Source organism: Microcaecilia unicolor, chromosome 3 (genome assembly GCF_901765095.1).
Source record: "Microcaecilia unicolor chromosome 3, aMicUni1.1, whole genome shotgun sequence".
NCBI lineage: Eukaryota > Metazoa > Chordata > Amphibia > Gymnophiona > Siphonopidae > Microcaecilia > Microcaecilia unicolor.
In genome coordinates this window covers 35,728,811-35,745,566 of record NC_044033.1, presented here as the reverse complement: position 1 = coordinate 35,745,566, position 16,756 = coordinate 35,728,811, and the positions used below count along the sequence as shown (strand labels likewise).

At 44.6% G+C, this 16,756-nt stretch overlaps 1 protein-coding gene across 1 annotated transcript; it reads left to right on the top strand.

The window, feature by feature from the left end:
• Positions 1 to 713: 713 nt before the first annotated feature.
• LOC115465394 (calumenin) lies at positions 714 to 1,797 on the top strand. Its single transcript, XM_030195836.1, has one exon. It carries the CDS (start codon positions 732 to 734, stop codon positions 1,677 to 1,679), a length of 948 nt encoding a protein of 315 aa, XP_030051696.1. The 5' UTR covers positions 714 to 731; the 3' UTR covers positions 1,680 to 1,797.
• The last annotated feature ends 14,959 nt before the right edge of the window (positions 1,798 to 16,756 follow it).

Here is a 16,756-nt window from a genome sequence, read left to right as displayed (position 1 = left end):
GACGATCTGCCGGTCGGAGGGAGGTTAAAATTTTTTCACCAAAGGTGGCCTCTCATAACCTCCGACCAGTGGGTTCTCCAAATAGTGCGGTGCGGATACGCCCTGAATTTGGCCTCCCTGCCTCCAAATTGTCCTCCGGGAGCTCAGTCTTTCAGCTCCCATCACAAGCAGGTACTTGCAGAGGAACTCTCCGCCCTTCTCAGCGCCAATGCGGTCGAGCCCGTACCACCCGGGCAGGAAGGGCAGGGATTCTATTCCAGGTACTTCCTTGTGGAAAAGAAAACAGGGGGGATGCGTCCCATCCTAGACCTGAGAGGCCTGAACAAATTCCTGGTCAAAGAAAAGTTCAGGATGCTTTCCTTGGGCACCCTTCTGCCAATGATTCAGAAAAACGATTGGCTATGTTCCCTGGATTTAAAGGACGCATATACTCACATACCGATACTGCCAGCTCACAGACAGTATCTCAGATTCCGCCTGGGCGCACTGCACTTTCAGTATTGTGTGCTGCCCTTTGGGCTCGCCTCTGCCCCACGAGTGTTTACCAAGTGCCTCGTGGTGGTAGCGGCCTACCTACGCAAGCTGGGAGTGCACGTGTTCCCATATCTCGACGATTGGCTGGTCAAGAACACCTCGGAGGCAGGAGCCCTCCGGTCCATGCAGTGCACTATTCAGCTTCTGGAGCTGCTGGGGTGCGGCACAGAAGAGTTGGCTCTGGGTTCATCTAGGTCATGGATGTTGTGCAGTTTCTTATGTATATGTCCCTTTGCACAATCTGTGCATTGAGCAAACCGACTGAAAAGAAAGAACGAGTGCACCACGACCCTGAGCTCAGCAATAAGGTTCATGATGATGCTCAGAACTTTGAGTATGATCATGATGCGTTCCTTGGTGCTGAAGAGGCAAAAACCTTTGACCAGCTGACACCTGAGGAGAGTAAAGAGAGACTGGGAAAGATTGTAATTAAAATAGATGAAGACAAGGACGGGTATGTAACTGTGGAGGAGCTGAGAGACTGGATAAAACATGCCCAAAAGCGTTGGATTTATGAGGACGTAGAGCGCCAGTGGAAGGGGCACGACCTCAATGAGGACGGCCTCATCTCCTGGGAGGAGTATAGAAACGCCACCTACGGCTATATCTTAGATGATCCTGACCCTGACGATGGATTTAACTATAAGCAAATGATGTTGAGGGACGAACGGAGATTTAAAATGGCTGACAAGGATGGAAACCATGTTGCCTCAAAGGAAGAATTTACAGCCTTCTTGCATCCAGAGGAGTTTGATTACATGAAGGATATTGTGGTCTTGGAAACCATGGAAGACATTGACAAGAATGGTGATGGTGTCATTGACTTAGAAGAGTACATTGGTGACATGTATAGCCATGATGGTGATTCCGAGGAACCTGAGTGGGTGAAGACAGAGCGAGAGCAGTTTGTTGAATTTCGAGACAAAAATCGTGATGGGAAAATGGATAAAGAGGAGACCAAGGATTGGATTCTACCCTCTGACTATGATCATGCTGAGGCTGAAGCACGCCACCTCGTCTATGAGTCTGACCAGAACAAGGATGGCAAACTGACACGGGAGGAGATAGTGGACAAATACGATCTGTTTGTGGGCAGCCAGGCCACGGACTTTGGCGAGGCCTTGGTGCGGCATGATGAGTTCTGAGGTGTCACACTTGCCTTGGAACATTTATTTATTTTTTTACAGCTTCTACTTGTAACACCAGACTGCTCTCGAGACTGCTGTTCCCAGCCCTGTGGAGGGAAGATGGGGATCACATTCATTTTCTTCCCGCACATGGGAGCCCAGGAGCTGGCAGCATTTCAGCAAAGAAATCATGCAGCCATGATAACCGTTGTGGAATTATTTTTAGGGCTACCTTACTTGGGTTGTGTATCACAAGTCTGTTTATTTTTGTATATATATGTTTTGGGGGAGGGGAAAGAGAAAATTGAGTGTAATTTGGAGAATGCATATTATTACACTATATCTCATAGACCCATCAATATTTTGGTTTGTTTTTACATTATGATTTTAGTGAATGTTCATAAAGTAGGAGAACGATAAATAACCACCAGACCATCGCTGAGTTTTACATACACTTTAGTAGCTTGACGTGACAAGCTTGTGAATTGTTGGATCAAGTTGAGAAGGCAGTTTCAGAGCTGTCTGTGTGGGTGTGTTAAACTTCTGCCGGCTCTCACACAATCTGTGCTCTGTAGAGAGTCGGCTGCAAGAGACTCTTATGTAATCTAGTCACCATCATGGTTTTTTTTAATTTTTTAGCCTGGTTATATTGTTTGCATGCTTTTCTTCCCTGTGAAAGGGTATAATCCCTGGCATGCAGTGCTGCTCTCAGTACACAAGTTGTACTGTAGTATATTGCACAGATTTATGGATTTAATTAGTTTAGGTTTTTCATTTCAGATCGGTGTTTGGCAGTCACACAAAAGAGGAGAGCCTGCTGCCTTTGGGTGTTAACACAATGTGGGCCTCTCAGTTTGCTGTTTTTTGCTGTGTGTGTAGCCTCTATCTAAAGACAGCCAGTCACTTTCCTCATGCCTGTCCAGGAAAAGGTAGTATGATGAGGAAGGGAGGACCCCAGTATGCACAGCCCAGGATTACAATGTCTGGGGATACCCTGTAGTGCTTTCCTGATTTCTTTTTTTTTTTTTTTGCATAAAAATAATCTTTACAGTAGTCTTGAATAGCTGTTATGTCGTAATGTGTGTGGCAGCGGTTGCTTGGTTATTGAAGTTAAGAAACTGCTGGGAGCCAAAACCAGGCACAAGCAGGTTCTAGCCTAGTGCTTAGTGCAGTGGACTTTGATCCTGGGGAACTGAGTTCGATTCCCACCGCAGCTCCTTGTGACTCTGGGCAAGTCACTTAACCCTCCATTGCCCCTGGTACAAAATAAGTACCTGAATATATGTAAACCGCTTTGAATGTAGTTGCAAAAACCTCAGAAAGGCAGTATAACAAGTCCCATTAACAGGATTCCATGCTGAATCTCAAAGAGTGGCAACATTCCGTGTAGAACCCCAAAGCATAGCAAGATTCCGGAATCCCAAGGAGTGGAACAGTAGCCTAGTGGTTGCTACTATTTGAGATTCTACATGGAATGTTGCTAGTGGAGGAGTAGCCTAGTGGTTAGTGCAGTGGACTTTGATCCTGGGGAACTGAGTTCGATTCCCACTGCAGCTCCTTGTGACTCTGGGCAAGTCACTTAACCCTCCATTGCCCCTGGTACAAAATAAGTACCTGAATATATGTAAACCGCTTTGAATGTAGTTGCAAAAACCTCAGAAAGCCGGTATATCAAGTCCCATTTCCCTTTCTCCCTATTATATTTCATTAAAGTGCCTTTACCTACAAGCATGCAGATGTAACAGTTAATGGGAGAGATGGACTCGGTCAGATTCAGAGGAGAGAGAGCTACACAATAAGGTAACAGCAAGTGTGGAATCACACATCTCTTTGATTGGCCATCAGAAACTTTACTGCTCAGAAAAGGAGACCCTTTTATCTTTGCTGAAAAATGGCTTTGCAGGAAAAACGTTACATTGTGTGCATATCCCCAAAATGAGTTACATAAGTGGTTGGCTTGAATAGTGATCAGAAATAAGTCCATCTGAAAATGTTACAGCTAATTTGTATAATGATCCGTAGGAAGGCAAACTCCTGATTGCTGATAATTGTAACAGTGTTAACTTCCAATTTAACACCTCTCAGTTGTTCCGGCTGGACTTAACTGCCAGTTATTGTGTGTTGAAGGTTTTTCAGTGTATATATTGGGGCTCATTTTCGAAAGAGAAAAACATCCAAAAAGTGTCAAAAAGCACCATTTGGACGGATTTCTTCTCAAAACGTCCAAATCGATATTTTCAAAATCTGTTTTGTACATTTGGGAAGCTCGCCAGGTGCCCTTGGCCTGGATTGGCCGCTGTCGTGGACAGGATGCTGGCCTCGATGGACCCTTGGTCTTTTCTCAGTGTGGCATTACTTATGTACTTATGTTTTACAGATGTTTATCTGTGCATTTTGTCTGCAATACATCCAATCACAAGGGGGTGTGTCAGGGACATTTTGAAGGCAGAATTAGGGCGTGCCTAACACCTGGACGTTTTACAATCATAATGGAACAAAGCAAAAACATCTAAGAAAACTTCAACGTTTTGATCTAGACCTGTTTTTATAACGAATAAGGCATAGAAAGATGACCTAAATGACCAGATGACCACTGGAGGGAATCAGGGATGACCCCTGCTTACTCCCCAGAGGTCACTGACCCCTTCTCACCCCCCAAAAATGTGAATAAAAATAGTACTCCCCAGCCTGTATGACAGCCTCAGATGTTATAGCCAGGTCCATTAGTGCAGCATGCAGGTCCCCATAGTAGTGGGTACAGTGCACTTTATACAGGTGGACCCAGACCCATACCTCCTTACCTTGTGGTGGAAATTGTGAGCTTTCCTGGTTTTCTTCTTATCTCTCCCAGTGTACCTTTAGCGTATACTCTAGTGGATCCTCCTCTACTTCTATCCCACTGTCAGTTAATGTACCTCAGGGATCTGTCCTGGGACCTCTTCTTTTCTCCATCTATACTTCTTCCCTTGGTACTCTGTTCTCATCCCATGGTTTTCAGTATCATCTTTACGCTGATGACTCCCAGATCTACCTCTCCACACCAGAAATCTTAGCAGGAATCCAGGCCAAAGTATCAGCCTGCCTGTCTGACATTGCTGCCTGGATGTCTCAGCGCCATCTGAAACTAAACATGACCAAGACTGAGCTTCTCATCTTTCCCGCTAAACCAACCTCTCCTCCTCCCCCATTCTCTATTTCTGTGGATAACACTCTCATCCTTCCTGTCTCATCAGCTCGTAAACTTGGGGTCATCTTTGACTCCTCCCTCTCCTTCTCTGCACATATTCAGCAGACTGCTAAAACCTGTCGTTTCTTTTTCTATAATATCTGCAAAATTCGCCCTTTCCTTTCTGAGCACAGTACCAGAACCCTCATCCACACTCTTATCACCTCTCGCTTAGACTATTGCAACTTGCTTCTCACAGGTCTCCCACTTAGCCATCTCTCTCTTCAATCTGTTCAAAATTCTGCTGCACAACTAATATTCTGCAAGTGTCGTTATGCTCATATTAGCCCTCTCCTCGAGTCACTTCACTGGCTTCCTATCCGTTTCCGTATACAGTTCAAACTCCTTTTATTGACCTATAAGTGCATTCACTCTGCAGCTCCTCAGTACCTCTCCACTCTCATCTCTCCCTACATTCCTCCCCGGGAACTCCGTTCACTGGGTAAATCTCTCTTATCTGCACTCTTCTCCTCCACCGCTAACTCCAGACTCCGTTCCTTTTAGCTTGCTGCACCATATGCCTGGAATAGACTTCCTGAGCCGGTACGTCAAGCTCCATCTCTAGCCGTCTTCAAATCTAAGCTAAAAGCCCACCTTTTTGATGCTGCTTTTAACTCCTAACCCTTATTTTATCATCCTCACTTTAATATTCCCTTATCTCTTGTTTGTCTTGTATGTCTGTCGTAATTAGATTGTAAGCTCTGTCGAGCAGGGACTGTCTCTTCATGTTCAAGTGTACAGCGCTGCGTACGTCTAGTAGCGCTATAGAAGTGATAAGTTGTAGTAGTCTTTGGGGTTCTGGAATCTTGCTACTCTTTAGGATTCTGCATGGAATCTTGCTACTCTTTGGGATTCCGGAATCTTGCTAATCTTTGTCCTTATCCCTTATTTGTCCTGTTCGTCTTAATTAGATTGTAAGCTCTGTCGAGCAGGGACTGTCTCTTCATGTTCAAGTGTACAGTGCTGCGTACGTCTAGTAGCGCTTTAGAAATGATAAGAAGTAGTAGAAGTTTGTGATAAATTACCCAAAGTCCCATCTCCAGCCAACCCAGTCTCTGGAATTCATAGGAGCTCTGCTGAATACCCAGACGGCTCAGGCCTACCTTCCCGAAGCGAGGGCCACCAATCTCCTGGCCCTGGCTTCGCAGACCAGAGCGTCTCAGCAGATCACAGCTCGGCAGATGTTGAGACTTCTGGGTCATATGGCCTCCACAGTTCATGTGACTCCCATGGCTCGTCTTCACATGAGATCTGCTCAATGGACCCTAGCTTCCCAGTGGTTCCAAGCCACCGGGAATCTAGAAGATGTCATCCGCCTCTCCACCAGTTGCCGCACTTCACTGCTCTGGTGGACCATCCGGACCAATTTGACACTGGGACGTCCATTTCAAATTCCACAGCCCACGAAAGTGTTGACGACGGATGCATCTCGCCTGGGGTGGGGAGCTCATGTCGATGGGCTTCACACCCAGGGTCTGTGGTCCCTCCAGGAAAAGGATCTGCAGATCAACTTCCTGGAGCTCCGAGCGATCTGGAACGCACTGAAGGCTTTCAGAGATCGGCTGTCCTGCCAAATTATCCAAATTCGGACAGACAATCAGGTTGCAATGTATTACGTCAACAAGCAGGGGGGCACCGGATCTCGCCCCCTGTGTCAGGAGGCCGTCGGGATGTGGCGTTGGGCGTGTCGGTTCGGCATGCTCCTCCAAGCCACGTACCTGGCAGGCGTAAACAACAGTCTGGCCGACAGACTGAGCAGAGTCATGCAACCGCACGAGTGGTCGCTCCACGCCAGAGTGGTACGCAAGATCTTCCGAGAGTGGGGCACCCCCTCGGTGGATCTTTTCGCCTCTCAGACCAACCACAAGCTGCCTCTGTTCTGTTCCAGACTTCAGGCACACGGCAGGCTAGCGTCGGACGCTTTTCTCCTCCATTGGGGGACCGGCCTCCTGTATGCTTATCCTCCCATACCTTTGGTGGGGAAGACCTTACTGAAGCTCAAGCAAGACCGCGGCACCATGATTCTGATAGCGCCCTTTTGGCCCCGTCAGATCTGGTTCCCTCTTCTTCTGGAGTTGTCCTCCGGGGAACCGTGGAGATTGGAGTGTTTTCCGACTCTCATCTCTCAGAACGACGGAGCATTGCTGCACCCCAACCTTCAGTCCCTGGCTCTCACGGCCTGGATGTTGAGGGCGTAGACTTCACTGCGTTGGGTCTGTCTGAGGGTGTCTCCCGGGTCTTGCTTGCCTCTAGGAAGGATTCCACTAAAAAGAGTTACTTTTTCAAGTGGAGGAGGTTTGTCGTGTGGTGTGAGAGCAAGGCCCTAGAACCTCGTTCTTGCCCTGCACAGAACCTGCTTGAATACCTTCTGCACTTATCAGAGTCTGGCCTCAAGACCAACTCAGTAAGGAATCACCTTAGTGCGATTAGTGCTTACCATTATCGTGTGGAAGGTAAAGCCATCTCTGGAGAGCCTTTAGTCGTTCGATTCATGAGAGGCTTGCTTCTGTCAAAGCCCCCTATCAAGCCTCCTACTGTGTCATGGGATCTCAACGTCGTCCTCACCCAGCTGATGAAACCTCCTTTTGAGCCACTGAATACCTGCCATCTGAAGTACTTGACCTGGAAGGTCATTTTCTTGGTGGCAGTTACTTCCGCTTGTAGGGTCAGTGAGCTTCAAGCCCTAGTAGCTCATGCTCCATATACCAAATTTCATCACAACAGAGTAGTGCTCCGCACCCACCCAAAGTTCCTGCCGAAGGTGGTGTCGGAGTTCCATCTTAACCAGTCAATTGTCTTGCCAACATTCTTTCCCAGGCCGCATACCCGCCCTGCTGAACGTCAGTTGCACACATTGGACTGCAAGAGAGCATTGGCCTTCTACTTGGAGCGGACACAGCCCAACAGACAGTCCGCCCAATTGTTTATTTCTTTCGACCCTAACAGGCTAGGGGTCGCTGTCGGGAAACGCACCATCTCCAATTGGCTAGCAGATTGCATTTCCTTCACTTACGCCCAGGCTGGGCTGACTCTTGAGGGTCATGTCACGGCTCATAGTGTCAGAGCCATGGCAGCGTCGGTGGCCCACTTGAAGTCAGCCACTATTGAAGAGATCTGCAAGGCTGCGACGTGGTCATCTGTCCACACATTCACATCTCATTACTGCCTCCAGCAGGATACCCGACGCGACAGTCGGTTCGGGCAGTCGGTGCTGCAGAATCTGTTTGGGGTGTAAATCCAACTCCACCCTCCAGGACCCGAATTTATTCTAGTCAGGCTGCACTCTCAGTTAGTTGTTCTTCGTAGGTCAATTTCTGTTGTACCCTCGCCGTTGCGAGGTTCAATTGACCTGGGTTCTTGTTTGAGTGAGCCTGAGAGCTAGGGATACCCCAGTCTTGAGAACAAGCAGCCTGCTTGTCCTCGGAGAAAGTGAATGATACATACCTGTAGCAGGTGTTCTCCGAGGACAGCAGGCTGATTGTTCTCACCTACTCTCCCTCCTCCCCTTTGGAGTTGTGTGTTTCATCTTTTGCTAGTCATTCAACTGGCGGGAGCGGTCGCGCACGGGCGGGAAGACGGCCGCGCATACGCGGTGGGCGTGCCCTGCGTGCCGACCGTCCCGCGAAGCTTTTTTCCGGTTGGTGGGGGCTGCCGCGGACGTCACCCAGTCGTGAGAACAATCAGCCTGCTGTCCTCAGAGAACACCTGCTACAGGTATGTATCATTCACTGAACTGTAACATAACAAATAATAGTAGCCTCAGGGATCACTTGCAGTATATCAAGTGCTGAAAATAAAAAAATAAATAAAAGAAGTAATATGAAATCGGAAATTAAGTGTTTATTTCAATAGGATTTAGCACAGTAGAGCCCATGGATTATTCTTTAAATCACTATTTAGACAAATAAGAATAATGTATTCAGGGCACTATTCAGAGCCCAATTGAATCAAATACAAATATTTGGTACAGCCCTACTTATAACAATTTCAACATATTGTTGTGGTTCTAACATGATGGTTGAACTAAACAACTCCAGTGGTCACATTAGACAATTGTTCAATTAAAATGTTTGTTATTGTGCTGAAATTACGAAACACAGAATAATTTGACGTTTGTGATATGTTATTGAACAAGCTAATTTAGCAAATTTGAAGAGGAATATTTTCACCTCTCCTGTCCCAAATGAGACCACATGACCTAAAAGAAAATTTGAAGACTAAGGCTATCCTTACCACACCTATGCAGATTTATTTCTTGATAAAGACTACCCCCCTCATATGTGGCCCTCCTGTCATTGAACGTTAGAGGCGAGAAACACCTAAGAAAGTTGTTCACCCTGCAGCAGCTGTATACCGCATGAAGCCTTCCCACTTATTGCTCACTTGCCACAACAGCATGGGCAGTCCTCACTATCATCCCTGTTCCTCCTCCTTCTGTCCTTACACATGTCTCCAGACTCAGCCTAACATGGTGAAAAGCAAAACTGAACCACTGTGATGCACTATAAACAACAGGTAGACCAACATTTTAGCTTTTGCTGTGAACTGTTGACCCTACAGTACCACTGGCATTTGCAGTGTTATTGCTGATTTATTTATATATTTATTGTGACATTTATATCCCACATTATCCCAAACAAGTTTGAGTTCAATGTGGCTTACAATAAACAGTATAGGATACATAACAAAGAGTAATGCATAAGAAAGTAATTTGTTGTGAGAATCCAATTTTAATTACAGTATCATAAACATACCAGGATAACTATGAATGTTTAACATGTAGAAAATCTATTATGAATGAGAAATTGTATATGAAGCAGAGAAAGTTAATGGTAAATAGAGTAATAACCAATTCAGTAATAACCATAGCCGCCTCATCAGAGATCCTAACCCGACCATTGACACAGTTCTCAGAATTAGGGAGCCCTGGAATAACACTTCCAAACATTGACTGTGAGTAAACCACATGTATGCAGTGACGTAGGAAGGTGGGGCGGTCCGCCCCGGGTGCATGCCGCTGGGGGGGGTGTCATCTCCGTTGGTTCCTTGCTCCCTCTGCCCCGGAACAGGTTACTTCCTGTTCCGGGGCAGAGAAACCAAGGAACCAGTGGAGCCGACGCAGCTCCCAGCGACGTGAACTCGGGGGCGGATCGGCCCTCCTGCCCGCCCCTCGCTTCTAAAGTAAGTAAGAAAAAAAGAAAAAGAATGCGCTCTGGGGGGGAGGGGGGGGGGTGCGCAGCGGTGACCCGCCCCAGGTGTCAGCCGCCCTTGCTATGGCACTGCCTGTATGCATTCAAAAAGTAACCTCAGGAAAGAATGTGACCCAGGACTGTCCTAATGAGCCAAGAATACCCCAATGATATTGAGCCTGCATAACATTTCATTATACTAAACTGTATTCTGACTACATATTCCTACCAGTTATTTCTGCTCCTATTGCATTATACAGCAGCACATTGAACTCATTACTGTCCACAAACTCCCTCCATATACCGTGTTTCCCCGAAAATAAGACACTGTCTTATATTTATTTTTCCTCCCCAAAACGCGCTAGGTCTTATTTTCGGGGGGATGTCTTATTTTCTGGGAAACATCGGTCGCCCCCCCCCCCCCCCCGAGGTCACATGCCCCCCCCCCCCCCCCCGGTCGCTCCCGGAACTAACCTGAAGCTCCTTTCACCTTCGCAAGTTCGGATTCGGAGCAGCAAGCAACAGCAGGGCAGACCTCTCCTTCCTTCCATGCCCCGCCCTCGCCTGACGTTATGTTACGTAGGGCGAGGGCGGGACACGGAAGGAAGGAGAGGTCTGCCATGCTGCTGCTCCAATCCGAACTTGTGAAGGTGAAAGGAGCTTCAGGTTAGTTCCTTGAGCAACGGAGGGGGGGGCCCGGCGACCTCGGGTGTGGGGGCGCAACTTTGGGTGGCTCTCGGCGGCCCTGCTTAAAAAAAAAAAGTTTGGTAGGTCTTACTTTTGGGGGGATGTCTTATATTTTAAATTTGCAGGAAAACCCCGGTAGGTCTTATTTTCGGGGTAGGTCCTAATTTCGGGGAAACACGGTACTACCACTATCCACAGCTGACCACGGCCTTTCATCAGCTCCTACTACATTTTTCAAAACCAACACTAAAATGAACACTACCAAATTACTCTTAATCTATTCTATATCCCTAATTTATCATGCATTGACCACCCCTCTCACTGACAACAACATACCCACACTACATATACCCTGCAGACTACCCCCCACCATAAGAATAACAACCAACCAAAAGAAAACCTACTACATACGGTCACAACCAATACAATAGAAAAAAAGGAAACAACAAACCCAGAATCAAAGAGGATAGACAACTTATAAAAATTAATACAGCCTCGACCCTAAATAAACCCTACCAGTCAATCCAAATGGGATATATAAATGCCAGATCGGTAGTCAACAAAACAACAATAACAGACTGGATCACAACAGACAATCTTGATCTTTTATTCGTGAGTGAAACTTGGATTCATGATCTTAAAGACCCTATAATCTTAGATCTATGCCCCCCAGAATATAAAATTACCCACTGGACAAGATATGGAAAAAAAGGAGGAGGTATAGCTATTATTCATAAATCCTATTTCATTGTTACAACGATAGCTGAATCCATACTTCCCCAACTTGAAATTGCCTCAGTTAAAATCAACCATATAAATTTGATTGACCACCTCAACGTAATCCTATTTTATAGACCACCAGGCAACTGGCACGAATGCCAAACACACTTTATGGACTTCATATCGAACACATTGTTTCTAACTCCAACCTTATTATAATAGGGGATATTAATCTCCACCTCAAAGATCCTAATTCAATTAACGTGAATGAGTGCAAGGATTTCTTCCAACTATGGGATCTCCAATGGCCAAATCCAAAACCATCCCATATCAAAGGACACACATTAGACATCATCACATACAAATTCTCCCCAGATCTAAACCTTCGATTAATACTTACAAAATGGACAGCTACACCATGGTCTGACCATTTCAAATTAAATTTTTTCCTACAGAGCCGGTGGTGGAAGGCGGGGCTGGTGGTTGGGAGGCGGGGATAGTGCTGGGCAGACTTATACGGTCTGTGCCCTGAAGAGGACAGGTACAAATCAAGGTAGGGTATACACAAAAAGTAGCACATATGAGTTTGTCTTGTTGGGCAGACTGGATGGACCGTGCAGGTCTTTTTCTGCCGTCATCTACTATGTTACTATGTTACAATGGCGGAAAAAAGACCTACACCATAAGCAAGAACGTATAACCTATACCACGAGAGGCCAAATTGACCCGTCTATATTCCGGCAACAATTCTATAACAATGAATGGACAGCACAAACAGACTCAAATCAATTCCTTCTAGAATGGGACAATAGATGCTTAAGCATACTAGACAATATAGCACCTTTGCAAACCAGAACCTCATGCAGGAAGAGCTCAATACCTTGGTTTAATGAAGAATTGAAGAAACTAAAAACACAAGTTAGAAAGTTAGAATGAACATGGAACAAAAAAAAAAAAGACGACTCTACACTCAATGCTTGAAACAACTACAAAGAAAATACAAATACACCATCAGACAAACCAAAAGATCATATTACAAAACTAATATTGGACCAGACTACAAGGACACACACAAACGTTTCCAACTTGTGAGTAAATTATTAGACACCGCCCCGATTTCTTCAAATAGCATCGACATCCCATCAGCAGATAATCTTGCGAAATATTTCAAAGAGAAAATTGTGAAGTTACGACTCACGCTACCAGCTATTACCAATGACTACGTAAAATTCCTCGAATGTCTAGACCCAATACCCGGTGAACATCCAGCTGATTGAACCTGGACTAATTTTGACATACTCTTGGACGATACCATTTCTCATCGATCAAAAGGTTCGCCAAATCTCAATGGAAACTAAGACATATGCCCTAATAACCTTATAAACCTCGCATCTCAACAACTCATGATGCATTTGAACTATATGTTACAAAATGGACTCTTCCCAAAAGACAAAGGAAACATTCTACTCACCCCTATACCTAAGGACCCAAAGAAAAATACAAGTGACTTAACCAACTATCGCCCAGTAGCATCTATCCCTCTGGTAACCAAATTAATGGAAAGCATGGTGACCAAGCAACTCACCAATTACTTAAATAAATTCTCAGTTCTTCATGAATCTCAATCAGGATTTCGGTCTAATCACAGCACCGAAACAATTATAACTACTCTTCTAACCAAATTTAAACAAACAATTGCAACAGGAAACAACATACTTGTACTACAATTTGACATGTCCAGTGCTCGGAAAATACGCCAAATCGCAATGCAAATTAGACATTTGTCCTAACAATCTAATAAGATCCACACCCAAACAATTCAAAACAGACTTCATGAACCACATAAATTACAGGCTTCAAAATGGACTCTTCCCCATAGACAAAGGAAGCATCCTACTCACCCCGCTACGGAAAGATGCTAAAAAAAGCACAATGGACTTAACCAACTATCAACCAGTAGCATCGATTCCACTCATGACCAAACTTATGGAAGGTATAGTGATGAAACAACTTACTGAATACCTAAATAAACATTCAATTCTGCACGAGTCTCAATCAGGATTTCAGTCGAATCACAGCACCGAAACTGTACTAGTGTCCGCAATGAACTCATTCAAACAGGCAATTGCGACTGGTAACAACATCCTCCTCCTGCAATTAAACATGTCCAGCGCCTTTGACATGGTTAATCATGATATACTAATACATATACTAGAATACTTCGGAGTAGGAGGCACAGTTCTCAAATGGTTCAAAGGATTCCTGACCTCAAGAACATACCAAGTAACAAACGTGGAAAGATCAACCCCATGGATACCTGAGTGTGGAGTCCCCCAGGGATCCCCTCTCTCACCAACAGTATTCAACCTAATGATGATACCTCTAGCTAAACTACTAGCCAACCAAAACCTCAACCCCTACATTTATGCAGATGATGTCACAATTTACATCCCATTCAAACAGGATCTAAATGAAATCATCAACGTTATCAAGACTTATACGGTCTGTGCCAGAACCGGTGGTGGGAGGCGGGGCTGGTGGTGGGCAGACTTATACAGTCTGTGCCCAGAAAAGGACAGGTACAAATCAAGGTAAGGTATACACAAAAAGTAGCACATATGAGTGTCTTGTTGGGCAGACTAGATGGACCGTGCAGGTCTTTTTCTGCCGTCATCTACTATGTTACTATGTTATGTAACCAAAGCCTCCAAATAATGCACACTTGGGCAGATGCATTCCAACTAAAACTTAATGCAGAAAAAACACAATGTCTTGTACTCACCTCACAACATAACACAAAAAACTTCTCCACCATAATCACACCATACTGTTCCCTTCCTGTCTCACAAAACTTGAAAATTCTTGGAGTCACCTTTGATCGAAACCTCACTCTTGATACCCATGTGAAAAACACAACGAAAAAGATGTTCTACACCATGTGGAAACTCAAAAGAGTAAAACCTTTCTTCCCGAGACACATCTTCCGTACCGTGGTACAGTCAATGGTAATTAGTCACCTGGACTACTGCAATGCACTTTACGCCGGGTGCAAAGAACAGACAATCAAAAAACTCCAAACTGCCCAGAATACGGCCGCCAGACTCATATTTGGAAAAACTAAATATGAAAGTGCAAAACCCTTAAGAGAGAAACTGCACTGGCTCCCACTTAAGGAACGTATTGCGTTCAAGATCTGCATGATCGTACACAAAATCATTCACGCAGATGCCCCAATCTACATGCTAAACCTCATAGACCTACCTCCCAGAAACGCCACAAGATCATCCCACAAATTTCTCAACCTGCACTACCCCAGCTGCAAAGGACTTAAATACAAGCTGATGCATGCCACTACCTTCTCCTACATGAGCACGCAGTTTTGGAATGCATTACCTACAGACCTGAAAGCAATCAACGAAACAACTATCTTTCGAAAATCTCTGAAGACATTCTTCTTCAACAAGACCTACAATGAGAACCTATAGCCTCAATAAGTCACCTCACCAATCCACTCAATTATGAACGCCTACCTCTATAACTACCCTAACCACTCTCTCCCTTCTTCTATCTTCCCTTCCTAATCGCTATACATTACTAACTGTATCTGATATCCTGCAATGACAATGTTAACAAATCTATGTAAGCCACATTGAGCCTGCAAATAGGTGGGGGAATGTGGGATACAAATGAAATAAATAAATAAATAATGGTTAGCCATAAAATATTATTAAACATCCTAGAATACTTTGGAGTTGGAGGGAACATGCTTAACTGGTTCAGAGGATTCTTAACCACAACAGCATACCAGGTGAAATCTTATTAGAGTACATCAGCCTCATGGGCACCTGAATGCGGTGTGCCCCAAGGATCCCCACTCTCACCGACCATCTTTAACCTAATGATGACACCCCTGGCTAAATCATTATCCAATCAAGGCCTTAACCCTTACATATATGCAGATGACATCACGATCTACATTCCATTCAAACATGACTTAAAGGAAATCACTGATGCCATCAACCACAGCTTCCAAATCATGCACTCTTGGGCGGATGCATTTCAATTAAAACTTAACGCAGAAAAAATGCAATGTCTTATACTCATATCTCAGTATAACACAAATAAATTCACCACTATAACCACACCAAACTTCTCCCTCCCCGTGACAGACACCCTGAAAATTCTTGGAATTACCTTTGATAAAATCTCACACTTGAAAACCATGTGAAAAGTACAACAAGGAAGATGTTCCACTCTATGTGGAAACTAAAAAGAGTAAAACCTTTCTTCCCAAGAAACATTTTTCGGAACCTGGTACAGTCAATGGTGCTAAGTCATCTAGACTACTGCAATGCACTATATGTTGGCTGTAAAGAGCAACTCATCAAGAAACTTCAAACAGCTCAAAACACAGCTGCCAGACTCATATTTGGCAAAACAAAATACGAAAGTGCCAAACCCCTAAGAGAAAAGTTACACTGGCTTCCACTTAAAGAACGTATTACGTTTAAGGCCTGTACACTGGTTCACAAAATCATCCACGGAGATGCTCCGGCCTACATGATAGACCTTATTGACTTGCCATCCAGACAGAAATGCTAAAAGATCAGCACGCACATTCCTAAATCTTCACTTCCCCAGATGTAAAGGACTAAAATACAAACTAACACATGCGTCTAGCTTCTCCTATATGAGCCCGCAGCTGTGGAATGCACTGCCAAGGAACCTGAAAATAACTCACAATCTAAACAACTTTCGTAAATCACTGAAGACCTCTCTCTTCAACAAGGCATACCACAATGACCCAGAATAGGAACTGTAATACATCACCACCTACTTAAAATCCAGAATGTTTTCTCCCTATGCCTACTGTGTAGTTCTTCTAGTTCATTTATACTCTCTGTATTATACCAACTGCATCTTTACTATGAAACAACGTTCTATTATTTTATCTGCTTAATCTACCAGGTCATCAATATCCTTTAGTTAACACCAATTGTTTCTTTTACTCTGGAATGATGATCTACTATGTTATCCACATATCTATTATGTCATCCATGTTCTCTAGGTAATATCAATTGTACCTTTTCACTCTGGAATGGCAAATGCCATGAAGGAACATTGTAAGCCACATTGAGCCTGCAAAAAGGTGGGAAATTTGGGATACAAAGGCAGCAAATAAATAAATAATTCAGGTAATAATTAATTGTTTGAGATATGATTGTTCTTTGTGAGAGTTTGTTTGAATAGGTGTGAGTAGGTGGCACAGATAA